This window comes from Episyrphus balteatus, chromosome 3 (genome assembly GCF_945859705.1).
Source record: "Episyrphus balteatus chromosome 3, idEpiBalt1.1, whole genome shotgun sequence".
NCBI classification, from domain to species: Eukaryota; Metazoa; Arthropoda; class Insecta; order Diptera; family Syrphidae; genus Episyrphus; species Episyrphus balteatus.
In genome coordinates this window covers 6,711,471-6,736,507 of record NC_079136.1, presented here as the reverse complement: position 1 = coordinate 6,736,507, position 25,037 = coordinate 6,711,471, and the positions used below count along the sequence as shown (strand labels likewise).

Here is a 25,037-nt window from a genome sequence, read left to right as displayed (position 1 = left end):
CAAATCGAAAAACCGTTAATGTAATAATTGAAGGTAATAAAAAGATCTACAACTTTTACTTCAAGTTAATTTTCAAAAAAGCGCAAATAAAAGAGATATGACGAAAATATGGTTTCAAAAAAAAACCACCCTAACTCTTAAACCGAAGGTATAATCGAAAAAAGTAATTTAACATATATTGTAGTAAATTAAATTATCTTCAAGTTTGCAATACATTTTTTTTCTGTAGATTCAAAAATACATGAGTTATGTGAAAAATTGAAATTTTTATTAAAAAAACAAAATGGCGACCAAATGACTCTAGATGCGATTGTTCAAAATGTGGTTTTCGACTCGTGTCTTGATACTCTTTCGAGTCCTGAAGTCAAAATGTGTTATAAATTTTTTCCCAGACCTCCATATAACAAAATCTAACTTTCCCGTATACTAAAATGCGTGTCTGGCAAGGTGTTAGGCCCATCCGACGGGTCTGGCAGCTTACAAAAATTAATGTATTAGTTCCCTGAGTATCATATATAAAAATCAGCCTTGAGAAAATAAGAAATCTAACAACGTATTTTTCGTACCTTTAGCACCTGTTAGTGGTAAAATGGCCGTCGGCAGAAGATAGCCAGTATCCATTCACTAATAGTATGTCCTAGCACTACGTAATTCCATAAATTTTTTTCTTGAGAAAATAAGTAATGTCTGGCGGCTCTGGGATCTTGGACTATTGTAACTGTCAGTGATTTTTGTATTTCTTCTTACATATATTTTAATTGTTTTTCTTACTTACGAATCATAAAGTGTTTTTTCATGCAAAACTATTTTCAGGGAAGGTGAGATTTTCTTGGTTTCCCTGAGATCTAGTTTTAAAAGATTACCACCCAGACCCACTTAATTGTTTTGATAGGGGGCGCTACTCGTTGTCGTTAATTCCTTTGACATTTCTTGTCAAAAAGTAAATTTTCACCCCAACGCCGCAAAAGAAGTATAACTTCAAAAATATCAAGATGGCGTTTGATAAAATGCCACATTACGATGATGGAGAAGTTCACAAAAGTAGTTTTCGCATGCGGCTGTTCGCCTAAACGGTCTAACGATTTTGATTAAATTTTGTGTAGACTAAATGGTTTTAGTATATGTATAATATTACGAATCTGTGTTTTTAGTTTTTCTCAATAAATTTGGATAATGGAAATGGCTTCGGTGTTTTTTTTTGCGAAAATTCACTTAATTTTTAGCTTATCTCGTACCAATTTTTTTAAAAATTTGTTGACTGTTATTTATTATCATTTTAAAAAATGAAATATATTCAAATAACCAAAAAAAGTGCGACCCAGAAGCGCTTTTTAATTCAATTACATTTATAAAAATGTATTTTTGTTTCTTGTTATAAACTAAAATACTGATTTGTTTACTGTTTTTGATGTTTCTTGCGTACTGATTTTGATGTATCTACTGATTTTTTATGTTTTTTGCGTTTTTTGGCCATAACTTTTTTGTTAAGACAAATAAAAAAAAAACTAAAAAATATCGCCCCTAGATTTTTAGTGATCGAAGCGATTGCCATTTATTTTTTGAAAATGGGTCCATTATTACAGTGGTGACGAAAGTCCAAAAATGTTTACCTAAATTAATTTTTTGGTGTTTTTTGCGTTTTTTGGCCATAACTTTTTTGTTAAGACAGATACAAAAAAACTAAAAAATATCACCCCTAGATTTTGATTTAATGAAGTCATAGTCATAAAATACCAAAAATTTAAATTCCAACTTCTTGTATTTTTATAAAGCCGAAGGCTAAATTAAAGTGTTCCAAATTCAAACATTTAAAGAACCCCCAAGAAGGAGAATTTTCCAACCCCTCACTTTTATGTTACCCTCCTTGTTTTTGTAATGTTTTTAATGTGACCAAAACATTTTCCCTTCACTTACAGACATTTTGATAGCACGCACACTTTTTCTATACAAATAACTTTCAGACAATCTCTTCTCTACCACCAAAAAATAAATGAAAAAAAAAAGTAAACAAAACTGAAATGAAATGAACTTTAAAAGGTGTCAGTTGAGAAAATTGTTGGTTAATTTATTCTTATTGCCAGCTATAAAGTTAAATTTTCTTTTCATGGAAATAATAACGAGATTGTTGTTTCTATTGAAGAAGTTTTTAAACTCTGGAATGCGATAAGAAGTTGGAGAGTTCGTTCGCGGTTGATATCAAATGAACAAGCAGCTAAAAAAAAAATCTGAACTTCCAGCCAAACAAATGGCTTTTGTTCCCCTTTTTTATGTTAAGTATATCATCTTTTTTAATGGAAGGTGTTAATAAGTGTTCTTGCCAAAAAAAAACTTTTTTATAGAAGACTTTCAAAAGTTATGAAACGAGATATTTTATTAAGTGGCTCCATCTGGGTAGACGGGGATATAAAAAGATTTGTTAGGTTTTTATTTTGAGTTTTTTGTCGTAGGGTGGAAATCACAACAAGGCACAAGAACCACACCGTTTGTTAAAAAGATTCATTTCTCACTTCTACCCTTATAAGCAGTAACAAAAACATTGCTTTAAACTTGTTTTGGGGTGTAATACACTTGAAAAAATACAACACTTTTGGCTTTGAAATGATTATTTTTAAACTTGACATCCTTAATCAAGTAATTTTTAAAAAGAATTAAAGCTGTGTATCAGCACAAAAGTCATCGTTGCCGTTAATGCAGTATTTTTTGCTGCCGTCAACGCAGTATTTTTATGGATGATCACACGATATGACAAACTTGCCTTTTGGTTAAACTAATTTTGTTCGTTAGGCGATAATAAGCCGTATAATCTATGGAGGGTATTTTCAATTTGGATGTTACTTTCTTTAAAGGATCTGCTCAACGTTGCTAATGCGAAACGAAAAATCCTATACAAAAATGACACAACGAAATCGTAAACAAAAAATTTCGTTCAACTTTTCGTTCTCAAAATGAACGATCAGTAATAGCAGCCAATAATACTGGAAAGTACCTGAAGTCACCTTCACTGCACACAGACAAATTCATTATCCCAAGTTACTTCTTTCAGTGGAAAGCTTTGTAGTTCCTAAATTTTTCGAAAGGGATACCCAGGAAAAATTAAAAGTTTTCAAAAAAAGTTAAATTTTGAAAAAAAGCTTTTCATACCATTTTTGGATATTTTTTATCTAAAACTTAAACGATATTTATCAATAAAATGTTCAAATAAACTCAAAAGAATTTGATTTTACTCATAAAAAAGTTCAAAGAAGTAAGTCATTTAGACCTGCAGAAAAATGGTGTTTTATTTCATTTCATAAATTCAAAACCCTCACAACAGAAAAACTGCTTGATGAATAAGTCTGAAACTTTGCATATTAATTTCAGGTATATTAAGCTTCAATAATTAAGCCTCAGTTTAATCTTATCACCCATAGAAATTAAATAGCTGTACATTTTCTAAAAAAACCGTAAAAATGCCTATTTTGATAGCTTTTCTAAATTATTCTAAAAAATAAGAAAACATAGTAGAGTAACTAAAGCAAATTATTATGGAACCCGGCCGAACAGCTCTGATTTTGACGATTTTTTTTTTCAAACGTAGGTAATTAAAAATACTTTAAAGTCTATAGATTAAAAATTGCCGGTGTTGCCGTATTGTTTTTTAAAATTAAAATTAAATTTTTTTTTTACAAAACCATTTTTTTTGCTTAAATTTCATAAAACAAATGATAGCGAAAGATTCTCAAGGTAATGTAAGGAAAATATATAAAAGGCAGTAAGGGACAATCTTCCATCGTTTAAGCGATAAATGCAATTTTCTAACATTCTGACCTCAAACACAAAAAAAAAATATTTTGAAAACAACGGCAACACCTACAATATTTTAAAATACATTTTTAAAAAGCCAGAAGCTCATTCTTATCTCTTAAATTTAAATCCACTAAATTTAATCAAGACTTTTTGAAAAAATGGTCCTCAAACTCAGAATTAAAAAAAAATGTTATTAGAAAAATTTGAAATGACTTTTTTCCAAACTTTTTCTAATAAAATATGAATTTATTAAAAAAAAATTTTTGGCCATAAATATTATCAGTTGAATTTCGAAGCAAAAAAGGTAATATATATCACACTTTTGAAAAAAAAAAAATGAAAAATTACTTCAATTTCAATGGTTTTTTTTTTATTAAAACTGAATTTTTGCATTGAAATAATTAATTTTCTCAAAGACTGTGGTAAATATGAACTTTAAATTTTTGCTATTTAACTTTCAACAGTAAGGGTTATTAAATGAATAAAAAATAATTTTATGTTTAAAAAAAAAATAAGTTGCATTTTTTTTCAAAACCAAAAAAATTTGAAAATAAATGCATTTTATATTACTACCAAGTTTAAAAAACGACATGTTTAAATTTTTTCAATAATTTTTTTTTTTCAAAAATCTGAGTTCAATTACCATTCTTTCAAAAGCCGTTCATTAAATTAACTTAATTTTAATTTTACATATATGACTAAGCTTCTAGCTTTTAAAAAATGTATATTTGAATATTGTAGGTGTTGCCGTTATGTTCAAATTTTTTTTTTGTGTTTGAAGTCAATTAATAAGAAAATTGCATCTATCGCTTGAACTATGGAAGATTGTTCCTCACTCCCATATATTTTTTTCCTTGAATATCCTAGACAATCTTTTGGCATCAATTAATTTATGAAATTTAAGAAAAATTTTTGAAAAAAAATTGTTTTTGTTCACAAAAATCTTCAATTAAATTTAAAAAATCAAAACGGCAACACCAGCAATTTTTAATCTATAGACTTTAAAGTATTTTTAATTACCGACGTTTGAAAAAAAAGATCATCAAAATCTAAGCTGTTCGGCCGGGTTCCCTAATATTGCCAATTTTTGAGCTTTAGTTACTCCACTAACAATTTGTTTAACAAAGCAAACTTAATTTCTTTGTAGAAAATTAAATGAAGTTTTTAAATGTGTCCTTGAATATTCTGTACAGTGATCCGACTAAAAGTCAAAAGTATAGTTTTTGGTTTGATGACTGATATTGCAGTAAAAAAAAAATCGTAGAAGTTTGAAACAAAATGAATCTTTAAGCCTAATTAATAGCCTTTCTAAAAATAATAATCATTTTATCAGAAAAAATTTTCCCACTTTCTTAAGAGAAAAGTAAAAACAAACAAAAATTGGAAAATGTTTGCTTTTTAACAGTTCCAACGATTTAGCTGTTTTACCATTAGAAAGAAAATATTTTAATATTTAATCCTAAAACTAGAAGAATAGAGCTTTCAACTGCTTTTTTTTTGTCATGATGGGATCATTTTTCACTGAGATACAGCCTATCGAAAATCACTAAAAAAATCACGATTTTTTTTTTGTTCCCTTAATTTTTTGGGCTAGTGTAAATTGCAAAACTAATGTGTTACTCTCATGTTACATGTAAGTTACATGCACTGCCTATGACCACCAAAAAAAGTCGGACAAATGAGAAAATAACTTTTTATGGAACAATAATGTATGCTAATTCTTCTAAGCCAAAAAAAAAAAAAAAAACACTTTCTAAATTAACATTTTTTATATCTTTTTTTCAAAATTATGACCATAGATTAAAAAAAATTTAGCAAAAAAAAAAAACAAAATGTGAATTTCAGTCCCTTTTTCGATAAAAAAAAAATTAAAAGTATGATATTTAACTAACTTTTTGTAATAATCCAGAACTAGGCATTATTATCTTTCAATTAAGCCATCGAAACCCAAAATTATTTATTGGAATATTTTTTACGAATTTTTGAAAATACGTTAGGTACATGAGAGTAACGCTGCGCTGGGTCCGAAAGGGTTGACAAAACGAAAACCCTGTTGGGGAATAGTATCTTATCCAACCGGCAATTAACTTTTAATAAAACCAACCGTACTAATCTGCTGATGAAAAGAAGATAACTAACTCTGACCACTCATTTTTCTCCGTGTATTTCAACAAACTGACGCTTCTTTCAGCTTATTTACTTTTTCCACCAACAAAAAAAAAAAAGATTTGTCAAACAGGATGAGCACAGAAAATGATTTGTAAAATGGGATAAGCATGAAGGGCCATGAATTGTTTTATTAAATAAATCCCAAGGTTTTCTTAAATTAATCGACTGGGAAAGCTGGGAAGGATGTTGTTTTAAATTGCTAAAAATTTTACACAAGGACGAAAACGAGGACACATTTTATGTGTCTGCAGGATTAAACTCATAGTAAGTAGTAAAGAACACAGCAACTTCACGTCAAAATGAATATTTTCACTTTCCCTGTGATATTAAAATAAGTTTTTTTTTAGTAGGATTTTTAAACTTACAATTTCTAACCAAAATATTGGTAGCACCATATTTTTGAATTTACTCATCTCTGAATTAAAACTGATTTCACCCATTAATAGATTTACTTGAAATCGTGTAAATACTCTCATTGGAACTCCAAGTTGCTGAAATTTACACAAAATTAAAAGTTAATTTAATCGAATTAAAATTGAATATATTATTTGACATACCGGTTGAATAACAATCTCAGTTCCATGTTTTTTAACATCAGGACTTAAACCCTCTAAGCTTTTGAACAAACTAGGATCAGCGTTAAAAAAGTGTGGAAAAGAAATTGCACTTGGAATATCTTAAATGTTAATTATTTTCAATTTTTTTATTAATTTTTTTTTTATAATTAAATTTAAGAAAAAATAAATAACTTACTGTAATAACAGGGTGTTATTTTTCCTAATCCTTTTTTAAGGCACATCTTGTCTTTACAAAAACAAGCTGTTTGTGAATCTGAGGCATTTGTATCGAAAGCGTATTCCGCTAGTTTGAAAAAGTAAGCATCGACACCGTCAAGAGTCCCTGGAAAAAAATTAATTTTTAAAAATTTGCATAGAAAAAAGTAAATATTAATTTCTACTACAAAATACAATTGTGATTCTCCTTTTTTGCACAGCTCCTGAATTTTTTTAAGATTTGCTACATTTTAGTTTCATTGTACCTTTGGAACATGACATTTAAATATTCCAAGAATTCTGTCCTATATTTTATTGTACTGCAAGCTTATAAAATCATTGCATACTAATAATTACAAATCATTTTTAATTAGATTGCAAAGAGCATTCAATACAGAGAGTTTCGCACAAACCAATAAGCAGATACTTAATGTGTTTCTTCTAACCTTTGGATCAAACAATATTCATAATTAAATGCATATTTTTACTGTTTCAATTGTTTACAAAACATATAATTAAAATAATAAAAACATTTCTAAGAAAATGAAAATGTAATTTTTTTTAATCGATTGGGGTCCTCATTTGACCTCAGTAAGTTTTATTAAGTTATTAAAGTTGCATTTCTGAAACTGTGTACATTTTTTAATGACTAATTAATAAATTAAACGATATATTGCACGTGCTAGAAAGTTTAAATGCCAAAGTTTTTATAAGGAATATAAAAAAAAACTATTAAGTGAATAGTTTATAATATCCATTATTTGAAGTATAAATCATCCGTAATAAAAATAATTGTGGTCTTAACGTAGAAAACCAAAGTCGTTTTAATTATAGCATTTATGACTCAAAACGGCTGATTCGATTCTTATGATCTTTGAGATATTGGATTTGGACAGCGGAACCAGAACGAAAACATCGAAAAAAATTCACAAGCAAAATTTGAAGGAAATTGATTTTCTCATAGGTACAACGCCATTATTTAAACCTCTAAGGTGAATTGACTAATTTATATGTAGCTATTTTTTTCTTCTCAACATTTGAAAAGTAAAATTTAAACCTGTTCATGTCCCGAGTTTGTTACGAGAATGTCCCGAAGATGTCCCGAGTATGTCCCGACCAAGTCCCGAAGATGTCTCGAGCATGTCCTGAGCTTATCCCAAGCTTGTTCCGAGCATGTCCCGAGCATGTCCCGAACATGTCCCGAGCATGTCCCGAGCATGTCCCGAAGATGTCCCGAGCATGTCCCGAAGATGTCCCGAAGATGTCCCGAGCATGTCCCAAAGATGTCTCGAAGATGTCCCGAAGATGTCCCGAAGATGTCCCGAAGATGTCCCGAAGATGACCCGAAGATGTCCCGAAGATGTCCCGAAGATGTCCCGAGCATGTCCCGAAGATGTCCCGAGCATGTCCCGAAGATGTCCCGAAAATGTCCCGAAGATGTCCCGAAGATGTCCCGAAGATGTCCCGAAGATGTCCCGAAGATGTCCCGAAGATGTCCCGAGCATGTCCCGAAGATGTCCCGAGCATGTCCCGAAGATGTCCCGAAGATGTCCCGAAGATGTCCCGAAGATGTCCCGAAGATGTCCCGAAGATGTCCCGAAGATGTCCCGAAGATGTCCCGAAGATGTCCCGAAGATGTCCCGAAGATAACCCGAAGATGTCCCGAAGATGTCCCGAAGATGTCCCGAAGATGTCCCGAAGATGTCCCGAAGATGTCCCGAGCATGTCCCGAAGATGTCCCGAAGATGTCTCGAAGATGTCCCGAAGATGTCCCGAAGATGTTCCGATGATGTCCCGAAGATGTCCCGAAGATGTCCCAAAGATGGCCCGAAGATGTCCCGAGCATGTCCCGAGCATGTACCGAAGATGTCCCGAAGATGTCCCTAACATGTCCCGAAGATGTCCCGAAGATATCCCGAAGATGTCCCGAGCATGTCCCGAAGATGTCCCGAAGATGTCCCGAGCATGTCCCGAAGATGTCCCGAGCATGTCCCGAAGATATCCCGAAGATTTCCCGAGCTTGTCCCGAGCTTGTCCCAAGCATGTCCCGAGCATGTCCCGAGCATGTCCCGAAGATGTCCCGAAGATATCCCGATGATGTCCCGAGCATGTCCCGAAGATGTCCCGAGCATGTCCCGAAGATGTCCCGAGCATGTCCCGAGCATGCCCCGAAGATGTCCCGAGTATGTCCCGAGCTTGTCCCGAGCTTGTCCCGAGCATGTCCCGAGCATGTCCCGAAGATGTCCCGAAGATGCCCCGAAGATGTCCCGAAGATGTCCCGAAGATGTTCCGAGCATGTCCCGAAGCTGTCCCGAGCTTGTCCCGAAGATGTCCCGAAGATATCCCGAAGATGTCCCGAAGATGTCCCGAAGATGTCATGAGCATGTCCCGAAGATGTCCCGAAAATATCCCGAAGATATCCCGAAGATGTCCTGAAGTTGTCCCGAGCATGTCCTGAAGATGTCCCGAGCATGTCCCGAGCATGTCCTGAGCTTGTCCCGAGTATGTCCCGAGCAAGTCCCGAGCTTGTCCCGAGCTTGTCCCGAGCATGTCCCGAGCATGTCCCGAAGATGTCCCGAAGATGTCCCGAGCATGTCCCGACCATGTGCCGAAGATGTCCCGAAGATGTCCCGAAGATGTTCCGAGCATGTCTCGAGCATGTCCCGAAGATGTCCCGTGCATGTCCCGAGCATGTCCCGAGCATGTCCCGAAGATGTCCCGAGTATGTCCCGAAGATGTCCCGAGCATGTCCCGAGCATGTCCCGAGCATGTCCCGAGCATGTCCCGAAGATGTCCCGAATATGTCCCGAAGATGTCCCGAAGATGTCCCAAAGATGGCCCGAAGGTGTCCCGAGTATGTCCCGAAGATGTCCCGAGCATGTCCCGAGCATGTCCCGAGCATGTCCCGAAGATGTCCCGAATATGTCCCGAAGATGTCCCGAAGATGTCCCGAAGATGTCCCGAAGATGTCCCGAAGATGTCCCGAAGATGTCCCGAAGATGTCCCGAAGATGTCCCGAAGATGTCCCGAAGATGTCCCGAAGATGTCCCGAAGATAACCCGAAGATGTCCCGAAGATGTCCCGAAGATGTCCCGAAGATGTCCCGAAGATGTCCCGAAGATGTCCCGAAGATGTCCCGAGCATGTCCCGAAGATGTCCCGAAGATGTCTCGAAGATGTCCCGAAGATGTCCCGAAGATGTTCCGATGATGTCCCGAAGATGTCCCGAAGATGTCCCAAAGATGGCCCGAAGATGTCCCGAGCATGTCCCGAGCATGTACCGAAGATGTCCCGAAGATGTCCCTAACATGTCCCGAAGATGTCCCGAAGATATCCCGAAGATGTCCCGAGCATGTCCCGAAGATGTCCCGAAGATGTCCCGAGCATGTCCCGAAGATGTCCCGAGCATGTCCCGAAGATGTCCCGAGCATGTCCCGAAGATATCCCGAAGATTTCCCGAGCTTGTCCCGAGCTTGTCCCAAGCATGTCCCGAGCATGTCCCGAGCATGTCCCGAAGATGTCCCGAAGATATCCCGAAGATGTCCCGAGCATGTCCCGAAGATGTCCCGAGCATGTCCCGAAGATGTCCCGAGCATGTCCCGAGCATGCCCCGAAGATGTCCCGAGTATGTCCCGAGCTTGTCCCGAGCTTGTCCCGAGCATGTCCCGAGCATGTCCCGAAGATGTCCCGAAGATGCCCCGAAGATGTCCCGAAGATGTCCCGAAGATGTTCCGAGCATGTCCCGAAGCTGTCCCGAGCTTGTCCCGAAGATGTCCCGAAGATATCCCGAAGATGTCCCGAAGATGTCCCGAAGATGTCCCGAAGATGTCATGAGCATGTCCCGAAGATGTCCCGAAAATATCCCGAAGATATCCCGAAGATGTCCTGAAGTTGTCCCGAGCATGTCCCGAAGATGTCCCGAGCATGTCCCGAGCATGTCCTGAGCTTGTCCCGAGTATGTCCCGAGCAAGTCCCGAGCTTGTCCCGAGCTTGTCCCGAGCATGTCCCGAGCATGTCCCGAAGATGTCCCGAAGATGTCCCGAGCATGTCCCGACCATGTGCCGAAGATGTCCCGAAGATGTCCCGAAGATGTTCCGAGCATGTCTCGAGCATGTCCCGAAGATGTCCCGAGCATGTCCCGAGCATGTCCCGAGCATGTCCCGAAGATGTCCCGAGTATGTCCCGAAGATGTCCCGAGCATGTCCCGAGCATGTCCCGAGCATGTCCCGAGCATGTCCCGAAGATGTCCCGAATATGTCCCGAAGATGTCCCGAAGATGTCCCAAAGATGGCCCGAAGATGTCCCGAGCATGTCCCGAGCATGTCCCGAAGATGTCATGAGCATGTCCCGAAGATGTCCCGAAAATATCCCGAAGATATCCCGAAGATGTCCTGAAGTTGTCCCGAGCATGTCCCGAAGATGTCCCGAGCATGTCCCGAGCATGTCCTGAGCTTGTCCCGAGTATGTCCCGAGCAAGTCCCGAGCTTGTCCCGAGCTTGTCCCGAGCATGTCCCGAGCATGTCCCGAAGATGTCCCGAAGATGTCCCGAGCATGTCCCGAGCATGTGCCGAAGATGTCCCGAAGATGTTCCGAGCATGTCTCGAGCATGTCCCGAAGATGTCCCGAGCATGTCCCGAGCATGTCCCGAGCATGTCCCGAAGATGTCCCGAGTATGTCCCGAAGATGTCCCGAGCATGTCCCGAGCATGTCCCGAGCATGTCCCGAGCATGTCCCGAGCATGTCCCGAAGATGTCCCGAATATGTCCCGAAGATGTCCCGAAGATGTCCCGAAGATGTCCCGAGCATGTCCCGAGCATGTCCCAAGCATGTCCCGAAGATGTCCCGAAGGTGTCCCGAAGATGTCCCGATGATGTCCCGAGCATGTCCCGAAGATGTCCCGAAGATGTCTCGAAGATGTCCCGAAGATGTCCCGAAGATGTCCCGAGCATGTCCCGAGCATGTCCCGAAGATGTCCCGAAGATGTCCCGAAGATGTCCCGAAGATGTCCCGATGATGTCCCGAGCATGTCCCGAGCATGTCCCGAGCATGTCCCGAGCATGTCCCGTGCATGTCCCGAAGATGTCCCGAGCTTGTCCCGAAGATGTCCCGAAGATATCCCGAAGATGTCCCGAAGATGTCGCGAGCATGTCCCGAGCATGTCCCGAAGATGTCATGAGCATGTCCCGAAGATGTCCCGAAAATATCCCGAAGATATCCCGAAGATGTCCTGAAGTTGTCCCGAGCATGTCCCGAAGATGTCCCGAGCATGTCCTGAGCTTGTCCCGAGTATGTCCCGAGCATGTCCCGAGCATGTCCCGAGCATGTCCCGAAGATGTCCCGAGTATGTCCCGAAGATGTCCCGAGCATGTCCCGAGCATGTCCCGAGCATGTCCCGAGCATGTCCCGAGCATGTCCCGAGCATGTCCCGAGCATGTCCCGAAGATGTCCCGAAGATGTCCCGAAGATGTCCCGAAGATGTCCCGAAGATGTCCCGAAGATGTCCCGAAGATGTCCCGAGCATGTCCCGAGCATGTCCCGAGCATGTCCCAAGCATGTCCCGAAGATGTCCCGAAGATGTCCCGATGATGTCCCGAGCATGTCCCGAGCATGTCCCGAAGATGTCCCGAGCATGTCCCGAGCATGTCCCGAACATGTCCCGAAGATATTTCTAAGATGTCCCGAGCATGTCCCGAAGATGTCCCGAAGATGTCTCGAAGATGTCCCGAAGATGTCCCGAAGATGTTCCGATGATGTTCCGATGATGTCAAGAGCATGTCCCGAAGATGTCCCGATGATGTCCCGAGCATGTCCCGAGCATGTCCCGAAGATTTCCCGAGCATGTCCCGAAGATGTCCCGAGCATGTCCCGAGCATGTCCCGAAGATGTCCCGAAGATGTCCCGAAGATGTCCCGAAGATGTCCCGATGATGTCCCGAGCATGTCCCGAGCATGTCCCGAAGATGTCCCGAGCATGTCCCGAAGATGTCCCGAAGATGTCCCGAAGATGTCCCAAACATGTCCCTAGCATGTCCCGAAGATGTCTCGAAGATGTCCCGAAGATGTCCCGAAGATGTTCCGATGATGTCAAGAGCATGTCCCGAAGATGTCCCGATGATGTCCCGAGCATGTCCCGAGCATGTCCCGAAGATGTCCCGAGCATGTCCCGAAGATGTCCCGAAGATGTCTCGAAGATGTCCCTTAGATGTCCCGAAGATGTTCCGATGATGTTCCGATGATGTCAAGAGCATGTCCCGAAGATGTCCCGAAGATGTTCCGAGCATGTCCCGAGCATGTCCCGAAGATGTCCCGAGCATGTCCCGAAGATGTCCCGAAGATGTCTCGAAGATGTCCCTTAGATGTCCCGAAGATGTTCCGATGATGTTCCGATGATGTCAAGAGCATGTCCCGAAGATGTCCCGATGATGTCCCGAGCATGTCCCGAGCATGTCCCGAAGATGTCCCGAGCATGTCCCGAAGATGTCCCGAGTATGTCCCGAAGATGTCCCGAGCATGTCCCGAGCATGTCCCGAGCATGTCCCGAAGATGTCCCGAGCATGTCCCGAGCATGTCCCGAACATGTCCCGAACATGTCCCGAAGATGTCCCGAAGATGTCCCAAACATGTCCCTAGCATGTCCCGAAGATGTCTCGAAGATGTCCCTTAGATGTCCCGAAGATGTCCCGAAGATGTTCCGATGATGTTCCGATGATGTCAAGAGCATGTCCCGAAGATGTCCCGATGATGTCCCGATGATGTCCCGAGCATGTCCCGAGCATGTCCCGAAGATGTCCCGAGCATGACCCGAAGATGTCCCGAGTATGTCCCGAGCTTGTCCCGAGCATGTCCCTAGCATGTCCCGAGCTTTTCCCGAGCATGTCCCGAAGATGATTAAATCAAAAGCATAAATGTTGAATTAACATGAGAAAAAAATTTAATCACTAAAAATTATTATTTTCTCATAATTATTGATATTTGCGATTTTATAAATCTGTTGTCTTTAAATTTTTTATTTTGAAATTCTAATTGAGTAAGTACTGACTAATACATAAATCAATAATTTATCTTAGTACAAAAAACCCTATTACTAATTCCAACAAAAAAATGTTTACCCAGATGAATATTTTTCGATTAGTAACGTGACTTGTATTAATATCGATGAATTATCCAATCCATATTCAAAACTTACCAGGATGTGAATAAATAACCGGCAATGTCCGACAGAAAGCCTTCCGATACACCCGAAACGTGTCACCTCGTGACATATTCTTTGGAAATAAAGTTCCATCAAATGATCCCTGTAATGTGTTACACGCTGTATTTCTGCAATTAATATTATCCTTTTACCAAAAAGAAAAAAATAAACAATCAAAACTAAATACTTACGGCGCCCCTTCTTCATATCCCCAATGCTTCAACCCCTTCAATCCATTCCAGTTGTCTATCGAAAAATCCCTCGCCTGTGGCTCAAAATTATCGAACTCATAATCTATATCACCATAATCGACCGTCGTAGTCACTTCACCATCCTTCCTAACCCTTTTTCTACCTGGCTTATGAGGCAATTTAATTGTCACCAAATTTCTCCCCTCATCAAACATCTGTCAAAAATAAAATTTAAATGCGTATACAATTAGAAAGGACCCTTTTTTGTCATGTCGGTTAACCGCACACAAAAAGCCATTTAGTGTCCACTTACCCGATCCAAAAGTCCAAACTTTTGGAAATTTATCACACTTGGCACCAACTTGGACGCAATATTCACCAGCGGATCCTCATAGCCCCACAAATACTCATGAACACTGATTCTCAGCATTATTTTCGCATCGAATTGCCGCACCAAAGTCCGCACAGCAAATGCCATGAACACCGAAATACTCGAAGCTGCCGCAGTCACTCCCATATAAGGGATGTTGGGGGAGATTATCATGTCGGTCTTGGGATCTCCAATTGACTGCTCCCGAATGAATTTCACCTTCCGCAGTGGATTGTACGACAGTGTGTCGTTGGCATTGAATGTGGCATTGTGATGCTCCAGGAACTCCTGATACACATATGGTCCGATTTCTTCAACCTTCAATTTTGCATCCAGGCCCCGAACGAAGCGGTCATAGTTGGTTACATTGAACATAAACACTTTAATGAACACATCGAGTGGTGGCTTCTGCCATAATTTGTACAGAAAAGAGCCTTCGTACATTGTTAGTTTCTGCAAAAATAAGGATAAAAGGATGGAAATGTTAGTTGGAATGAATGGAAAGGTCTTAAAATTGTCCTTGCATACGTAATCGGCAACCATCTGAACTGGATTTAATACTACAACGAGTATTGCTGTTGTTAGGAGACCCAAGCCAATTGCAGCGCATTTTAGAATTCCTTAAAAAATAGAAAAAAATATAATTATTGTCAAAGTTCAGAATTTTAATTTGATTATAATTGTGATTCCTGGTCATGTTAAAAAGTCTAATTCAAGTCAAGACTCATTAAAATGATCATAAAAATTATAATAGTTTTCAATTGTTTGTATAAACTCTTTCGGACTAGTTTATCATGTTCATGTCACATCATCGCGGTTTTTTAAATATTCCCACTTCATTCTGCAACTCATTAAATTGTCATTAAAGTCAGTTTGGAAAAGTATAATTTATAGTTTAAAGCACTCATCGGGTATCTTTTAACATTGATTTAATATAATCAAATTAGCTGTCTTGATTAATTTTCTTCTCTGTTTTCTGTAAGTTGTCAAATTAAACGCCATGTCATAAAGTGTGTAGATAAAAATTTAATTGATAAATTGATAGGAAAGTGAGTTTAGCAGGCCATTCATTGTTTTTAGAATCTAATAGAACTGGAGTTTCTAGTTCTGATGTTGAATTATTGCAATAAGTGGTTTTGTAAAGTAAAATACAAAATAAAACTTGATTTACGCAAATAGATTGTCAAAGGTTAAGCAGCTTATGATGTATAATTACAAGTAAACAAAAGCTTATTTAGCCGGGAGTTTTTTTTTTAATTTTTTGTTTAATCGTAGAAAATTATACACTTGGAAATGTATAATAAAATAAATAAGACAACTAGAATGAATGAATTGCAATAAAGTAATTAATATTTAAGCTGGTGATTATAAAGGTTTTAAGCATTTTTTTCTTTTCTTTTATTATACCTAATGTAGGAAACAAAAAAATAAATTATTAAAAAAAAGTACGTATACACCACAGTGACCAAAAAGTATTTGCTTTTTAACTCGATCTGTAGGCGAAAAATAATTTAAAAAAAAGTATTTTAATGATTTGAATATATGAATGTACATAGCTAATATTGTAAGATTGTTGAAACAAATTGACCAATCTACATAAAAAAAAAAATATTCTGGGAAATATGTATAAATTTCAAAAACACAAAAAATAACAGAATTGTTGTGTTCCAAAGGACCAAAAATATGTTTTTAAATTAAATATTTGCAATTGTTTATAATGTTAGATGAAATATGTTAAAAGGTCATCCACATTAAGAAAATTAACAAGTTAAAAGATCAACTAAATCTCTCAATGATACAAATATGATTAATCAATTTGATTCACACAAAAAATGTAGGTAAGGTCCAAGATTTAGTCAAATTTAGAATTAGCGGGAAAAATATAAAGATACAAAATTAAAAAAGCAAATATTAATTTTGAAGAACCGGCAATAATAGCAATTTGTTGGTTTCTTGCTTCGCAAATTTAATTATCATCAAAAAGAGTTTGGAAAAAATATCGCATGTTGCTGGTTGAGTTTTTTTTTTTTTTATTTTAACACCTACCGTTTTTATAAGCAGTATTCAACAATAAAATCATTTTTGCAAGTATTAAATAATATTCTTTGGTATTATTACATTTTCTAGAGTTTCTGCAAATTTTGTAGAATTTGAATATTTTTGATTGGATTAATTAACATTGAAAATGATAACTTTCATTTTACGAAAAAAAATATTTAATTATTTGTTGAAAATGAAATCTTTTGTCAAAAGCTATTTTTTAATACTAGACATTTTTAAAGAAAAACAAAAAAATGTGGATTCTTAAAACTCTTTATAATATAGTAAAATAAGGAGAAAAAAGGGGTAAATCTCGGAATGAATGTTAGTAGAAATTTTTTTTTGCTCAATATCTTCCTTTTGCCATTCTATAGCATATCTCAAAAGTCTAGAAAAATCCCATGTCCGCTTGTCGCGATTTCAAGGTCAAATCGCGAAATGGAGATTTTCAAAATTAGCAAAAATAGGCTATGGTATTATATACACATATGATACATGATTTCAAGGTATTTTTTAATGCTGATTCCAAAAAATCTAAAATCAAGACAATCTGACGTCTCTGGAAAAAGTTATACCTGTTTTTCATCTGTCAACTCATATTATTATAACAGTTGCAAACTTACTGCCGAAAAACCCTTAAAAGTTATGGTAGATGAACCAAATTTTGCATGAAGATTTTAGAATCCATCATTATTAAAAATCAAAACAATCCATTACAAAAAATATATATACCTACGAAATAATGGTATTTTTTGATGGAGCGGCAAATTTTAGGATATGCACTAAAGAAGATTCTTGTTCATCTTAGGAATAAGTGCAAATAGGCTAATTTTTTTCATTTTAATCTTTGTTTGGATATTCTCTAACTACCCTCAAAAATCTAAGAAAATCTCATGTCCGCAAGTCCTAATTCTCTTGGTTTGAAAATAAGGTGCAGATTTTAAAAAATTGGAAAACTACACTTCATATATTTGTGTCAGATCAACATGAATAAGGTGCATTACTTTTCAGGGATGGTCAGGTTGACTTGTGTGTGAGTTTTGTTGGCATTAGTGTTAAAAAATACCTTTAAATCATGTCGCTTATGTTGGTATACATATAAAAATTTAAACTTTTCTTATTAATTTTTTAAAATATGCACCTTATTTTCAAACCAAGAAAATTAGGACTTGCGGACATGAGATTTTTTTAGATTTTTGAGGGTAGTTAAAGAATATCCAAACAAAGATTAAAATGAAAAAATTAGCCTATTAGCACTTATTCCTTAGATGAACAAGAATCTTCTTTAGTGCATATCCTAAAATTTGCCGCTCCATCAAAAAATACCATTATTTCGTAGGTATATATATTTTTTGTAATGGATTGTTTTGATTTTTAATAACGATGGATTCTAAAATCTTCATGCAAAATTTGGTTCATCTACCATAACTTTTAAGGGTTTTTCGGCAGTAAGTTTGCAACTGTTATAATAATATGAGTTGACAGATGAAAAACAGGTATAACTTTTTCCAGAGACGTCAGATTGTCTTGATTTTAGATTTTTTGGAATCAACATTAAAAAATACCTTGAAATCATGTATCATATGTGTATATACTACCATAGCCTATTTTTGCTAGTTTTGAAAATCTCCATTTCGCGATATGACCTTGAATTCGCGACAAGCGGACATGAGATTTTTCTAGACTTTTGAGATATATTATAGAATGGGAAAAGGAAGATATTGATCAAAAAAAATTTCTACTAACATTCATTCCGAGGTTAAACCCTTATTTAACTGGATTATTAGTATTTTTGTTATCGACTAATAGTTTTTGTCTTATATTTTTTTTTTTAAATTGTTTGAACATTTTTGTGTCGACAAATCTTTTCCAGTAATTTTTACATTTTTTTTGACGTGATAACGTCTTATAAATCGATGAACCATGGCAGCCACCAAAAACAAATGACGCCATTTTCTAACTTACACTCTCGCACTTTCGCAGTGCGGCAAAAAATTTCAATTCAAAATTAAAAATAAACTATTAGAGATACAAAAATCTTCTATAGCTTATTTGAAAGATAATAACTTAAAGCTTAATCTAAATGAAGGTTTTTTTAAAAATTCCCTCATTTAATAGGGTAAACAGGGGTAAAACGGAAAGATGAAATTTGAGCTAAAATCTAAACGCGAAGTTGTAGAGAATTGATTTTTTTGCTATAGATAGATGAAATTAATTTAAGATAACTGCATTTAAGGAAAAATTCTAAAAAATTTTTGAAACTAAGATATAACGTTTTGTTTGAACGTTGTACATGTGGTGGGGCTATGACAAAATGATGATTTTGGGTAAAGGAAATTTTTTTTGGCAATTCTAAAGATGCCAGGTGAAAGATGAGAGAAAAAAAATTAGGCCTCTGATACGGTTTTGTTTCCAACACTCTGCGTTTCGAAATATGAATTTTTGAAAAACACCTTGTTTTTTTAGGGGTATTTTTGGGTAATTTATGATTTTTAGCTTTTTTTTGGAGAGTTCAAAAAATCTCAAACTTATAGAACATGTAGGTTTAGTGAGTTTTGACTGAATAACGGAAGAAACAAGTTTTTTAAAAACAGTTTTTTGACCGTTTTAACTGATTTTCATCGTTTTTTATTTTTATCCTATTTTCTTTAATAGAAACAGGGATAAAGTATATGAAGTAATGATAGACAAAAACTACGACTATATGTGTGAGATTATTTTTTTGAGATAACGGTAAAACACAATTTTAGAATTCAACAGGTTATAACTTTTGACCAAGAACTGATAGAAATTTTATTAAACTTTTGTAAGCATCCTGATACAATTACCTTTTATTTGGTATATCACACATAACGGTACACTAACTATAAGCTACACAATGTAAAATCAAGAAACTTGCGAAAAACCTCAAAACACCAGTAGAGATCTGTTGCCCACCAAACAGCCACCAGTGTGGGAAGTACCGTAATCTCAGGGTGGAAATTCGACATGGTTGACTTTAAAAAATTCTAACTTCTTGTAGGCATCTTTGAAATGAGATTGATACGTCATATGAAAGGTGAAATAATAAGCTTTCACATGTTATATATTTTTTTATAGGTTGTCAAACAAAAAAATTAATTACATAGCCTGAGAACATAAAAATAAATGTTTTTTTTTAATGAAATTTGATCGAGTTCAAAAAATTCTAGCTCTTTTTGTAGATGTCTCATAGACCTGATCGATATTAATATTTTGAGCTAAGACAATAAGCTTTCAGATGGTATAAAATTTTTAATAGGTTGTTAGGGAAAAAAATGGAATTAATGACGTGAGAAGATAAAAATTCATATTTTTGTTGTTTTTTTTTATGAAAATGATTGTTTTCAATAAATTTATTTTTATACTTTTTGCGCATTGTATAAATTTAAAAATGGTTTTATTCTTAAGAAGAAATACTTGGCTTTTAAAATGCATAATTTTTTTTGTAAGCTTTTAAAATAAAAAAATTAATATAATGAGAAAATAAAAAAAGTATTTTTTTTTTTGGCTTTTCTTGTAAATTATGATTGTTTGAAAAAAGTAAACGCTTCAATTGACTCATTTTAAACAAAAGCACACAACCTATTTTCTGAAGACGTTATCACGTAAAATCATCTTCCGTAAACCGGCTTTTTTTTTCAATTCTAACAATAAATTTCATAATTTAGCTTAGGAAGTAACCAAACGGACTTATTAATAAAGTTTATAAAAAAAATGGTTCCGTGTTCTGTCTCAGTATTGGAAAAGTTAAACAGTACATATACATTCTTTTGTTAAAAAATCTAGCCCTAAATAACAAATATCACTAAAGACTGAAAAACTCAGGAATTTTTCGACATTTTATGCATTTTTGACAATGATATTCCGAAAACCTAGGATTTCCATTACCAGTGTGCAGAAACTATTACTCATAAAGGGTAGGTGCTATTAAAATGTGGTTCAACATAAGGTTGGTTTTGTGGTTCTCTACAATTTTTTAATAGCTATTAAAAAAAAAAAACTATTTTTAAAAATTTTGTCTAAAGTTAAAAATTGTAGTCTTAAAAAAATTGCTTTATTAAAAGTGTTTTTAATTATGATACTTTTCTACAAATTACAAACTACACAAATTTATGAACTAGAATTCGTTTCGAAAACTTTTAATTTTTAAGAAAAGTTAAAATCGAAAATATTTTTTTTTTTCATTATTCTGAAAAATTAAATTCTTTCGAAAAATGGTTTAGTAAACATTTTTAGATAATATAAATAAATAAGAGTTTTCAAATAGGAATTTTTTATATACATTATCATAAAAGGAGGTATAAGTATCAATTGGCAGGCAATTGGTCAATGGCAAACGCCAAGTAGAAAGTTGTAAGTGGCAAATGAAATGTGGCTCGTCAACTATGTCAACGTTTAAGGTGGTAAAAAACGGTAAACGTTAGGTAGTATCAAGAAGAGGAATAAATGGAAACAAACAAGTTGCAAAGGTAAAATAAAAATAAGTACAACTCCAAACGTGCTTAAATGAGAACAGACAAACTTGTTTTTAGTTATTGAATCATGACCCTAACAATATGTAAATGATCGCCAGAAAATTCAAAAGAAGCATTTAAAAAAAAAAACCAAGAGTCTATTGTATTGTAATTGTATTTTCCTGTAAGATATTAAATCTTCAGTAGATATCAAATAATACGGCTAATTAACTCATCATCAGTTATCAAAAGATAACATATCAGACAGATAAAACTATATGAGTAATGCAAATTTATTCATCTTTCATTTCTTAAAACCATTGACTCCAATTATTATATTTGTCAAATTCATATTAAAAAGTTAGTATAGAGACAAGATCAAAATCTAAAAAAAAAACTCTACTCATTAACGCCAATCATATTCTATTTATGTAAAGATTATCTGAATTTTCCTATGGAAAATACCTCATTAACCAACACATTTTGTCCGCATAATTACCATTAATTATAAAATATTTATAATAAAAATAAAACTTACTATTCATCCTGCTTTTATTGTTGCTCACCACAAATGTTCGTGCTGAAATTGTTTAATTCTTCACATATCACTATTTCTATGACAAAAAAAACTAATAAAAACACCAGATACTTAGGTAATAATGGTAAAAGATACATACCAACAAAAAAATATATATATTTTACAATCTATCAGCATCATCATCTTGTTTACTAAAAAGATATCTACTTATTTTTGCTATTTGTCTTTTTAAAAGATTCCCTCTGATTGCATTTTGTAGTAAAATATGAATCACAAAAACACACATAATATGATAAATGATTGATAGAACAAAACATTCCAAGTTTGTCAGCTAAGCTTAACCTCTGAGACCTATAAGGTGCTATTCATCCCAAAGGTAATGACATAGTTTCATAAATAAAAATAGCATCAAATCTCATCAAAAAAGTGATCAAAAGTGCAAAAAGAATACAAAAAAGCAAACAACGAAAAACAAATTGATATCATCGGTCTACTCTACAACCTTGGCCTTAAAAGGGCGCACTATTTTTAATGACCCTCGCAGCATCATCATATCAACAAAAAAAAAATATGTCTTTGCCTCACGTCACGATATCAAAAAAAAATGTTTTTAATATTTTATGTATCTTTAAGGTGAGAGATGAGATGCCCTTTACTTTTGATTTCAACAAAACAACAGAGTTGCCATAAGCATACTTTTTTAAGATTCAGTTTTCAGACTTAAAAGTTCTAAAAACCGGTATAATAATGCTTAACCAGTCTTAAATCAAAGTTTAATCAACTTTTTTCGTTGAAGCCCCAAAACTCTCAAGACTTCCCAACCAAAATTTTTTTTTAAATATTCTAACATCTTTCAAAATTTGCATTTCCGTTTATGTGTTTTGTTGTGTTGGTTATAAATTGCAGCTAAATTTTAACCAATTCATGGCAACACACGCACTCTTCTGACGACTTTGAACAGAAAAAAAAAAAAGAACAAGGTTACCACACCAATCGAGCCGATCTTCTAGTTCGATTTTCCTACATCATACGAGTTAGCATGACGCGACGGCGCGACCGACGACATCATGGTCGATAGCATACTAGCTTGTCACACCTCTTCGGCCATAAGTTAATGACAAACAATATCTGGCCGGACAAAATGAGATTCATGTAAACATTGAAACGAAAATAAAATACAAACAAAAATCTGAAGACGGAAACTAGCAGCAGCTGAGTGTTTGACCTTAAGAGGCACTGAACTTAACTAAAAATCTTTTTTGATGATCTCTTTTTTGGAACTCGGTCGATGGAAGCACGTTTTGTCATGGTCTTCAACAGGTTTTTTGGTCTTTTCGATAAGACCGCGCATAACTCAGCTTTTAAATGACGGTATAGTAAATCTTTTTTTTTCTTCTAAAGTCTCTAGATGGTGTACACGTCATGACCGGTAGCCGGGTATTGTAGAATGTAAGACAGTTTCCGTTTAACCAGACAAGTTATTGTAAGTACTCTCGTATATCGTTGGATCTGATCTTGCATAACCAGCATATTGGCACATGTTCTGAAAATCAGACACAAGTTCGTGTTCGTTCCGAAGAATTGTGTGGTTGGCTTGAAGGAGACTTGATTTTTCCATGGATTTCGTGTTATCCGATCAAAAAGGATAAATAAAAATTCTGCGGTGAATGGTAGAAGTAGAGTAAAATGGATATGATTAAGAGTTGAACTTGACATAAATATTCTCTGACTTTAATGTGTTTTTTTGATATCGAGTACCTACGTGACGTTATTTGGTGGCAAATGATAATTGTCATCATTCATCACGTATTATTGTGTTTTTTTGGTGGAAAAACGAACGTAATTGATGCAATTTACTTTCACATGAATGATTTTGATTTATTTTGAAGTGGAAAATATAGTACAAAAGTTATTATAAATTGAAGGTTGAGGTAGTGCAAGAAATATGATGCAATGCAGCTGATGTTTATTTTTTTTTTTTTAAGTTTGCATGCAATCAGAAGATAAATCTTAATTGAAAATCATAACTATCAAGGTAAAAGGAAAGATTGACATAAAGTTCTTGAAAATAATTGAGTGTCCTTGGGTCATAAATTGAAAATAATTTCGGTTAATCTTTTTTTTTTTGTTTTTTGTTGTTTTTTTTTTGTTTGTAACTGATGTTATTTATGTCCTTCAAAATACTCATAGATTTATATCCTTAATTGTTACTACCATGCTCGGTATATTTATATGAAAGGAAAAAAATTTAATAGCAACATGCACAAATAAATGTTCTTTAGTGATAAAGTCTTTTTAGTCAATTTGCGAAAAATAAATGTGTCTGTATAGCTCTATTGTTCTATAATTTTTAGATCTTTAGGGATATCGTGGCGTATGAGTAACATTTTTGTATTTCCATAATTCTATATCGTTCCTCGCAATTGTTGCCAACCCAAAAATCACATGTCATAGCTTAACATAACTTTAGAATTCGTAACTCTAGTTTTTCGTAACTTCGATTTCGCGTAACTTTGACGCTCGTAACTCTGTCGCCCGTAACTCTGGTATTCGTAACTTCGTCGGTTTCCCACTTTTTATAAATGAATTTTTTTTTTTTCAATTCAAATTATTAAGCCAAGGACCAAAAAAGGTTTTCAAAAGATTCACAAATAATAATGTTTTGAAAACCAATGACCTTTTTGATTGACTCGATTAAGCTATACCTAAATTTTTTTAACATCGTCTATACCAAAAAAAACTAAGCATGTTTTCTAGTCCGGTAATCTATTCGTTTCTGTAGATCTTTTTCTGAGTAAGATCTGGTAATCCCGATTGTTGGTAATGTTATTTATGGTTCTGGGCCAGTAAGTGTTCTAAGTTTTCGGACTCTTATATACTTACTAGCTGACCCGGCGGACTTCGTTGCGCCTTTTCTGCTTTTTACTTTCAATTTTGGAGTGTGTCAATCTTTAAAAAAAATCGGGTCACAACAACAAATATAGGTCTTTATAAATAAAAAGAATGTTTTTTGAGTGCTTTTGATCGGATTATCAAGATTGATATTTTCAGGCTTAACGGAAAGGACAGATCATAGTATAAAAAGCTTCTAGTGCAGTCCCATTTTAATTAAGTCCATTTCTGATTAATATATTTATATCTTGAAAATCTTATTTCCACAAATAATAAAATTTTTCAATGATGAAATGAGCAGTCAAAATCAGTTGTTTTTTTTTTCTAAGACGAAAATTTGTAATTAAAATACTGTCACGTAGCATTTAGTTTTATGAAAATAAATCTTTGTAGATTCGCAGACTTAGCACATGCACACAAAATTTCATATAAAAAAAAATTAAAAACAACATTTTCAGTGGACCACCCTAACCATTTAGTGGTATGAAAATAGTTGTTGGCCGATACTTAGACTTACCCAATATACCCACCAAAATTTCATAAAAATCGTTCCTATAGAAAATTTTTTGCTTGGACCACCCTAACCATTTTATGGTAGGTATGAAAATTCATG

At 35.3% G+C, this 25,037-nt stretch overlaps 1 protein-coding gene across 3 annotated transcripts in view; it reads right to left on the bottom strand.

Moving 5' to 3' along the window:
• Window positions 1-25,037, bottom strand: part of LOC129913296 (lysosome membrane protein 2) — a 92,614-nt gene that overhangs the window by 7,300 nt on the left and 60,277 nt on the right. For all 3 annotated transcript variants that reach the window (XM_055991891.1, XM_055991890.1, XM_055991889.1), the window contains exons 3-9: window positions 15,008-15,099; window positions 14,423-14,932; window positions 14,110-14,324; window positions 13,913-14,046; window positions 6,709-6,855; window positions 6,513-6,631; window positions 6,321-6,446 (exon numbers count right to left, since the gene is read on the bottom strand). In XM_055991891.1, coding sequence (XP_055847866.1) covers window positions 6,321-6,446; window positions 6,513-6,631; window positions 6,709-6,855; window positions 13,913-14,046; window positions 14,110-14,324; window positions 14,423-14,932; window positions 15,008-15,099 — 1,343 coding nt within the window. The remainder of the gene's footprint in view (window positions 1-6,320; window positions 6,447-6,512; window positions 6,632-6,708; window positions 6,856-13,912; window positions 14,047-14,109; window positions 14,325-14,422; window positions 14,933-15,007; window positions 15,100-25,037) is intronic.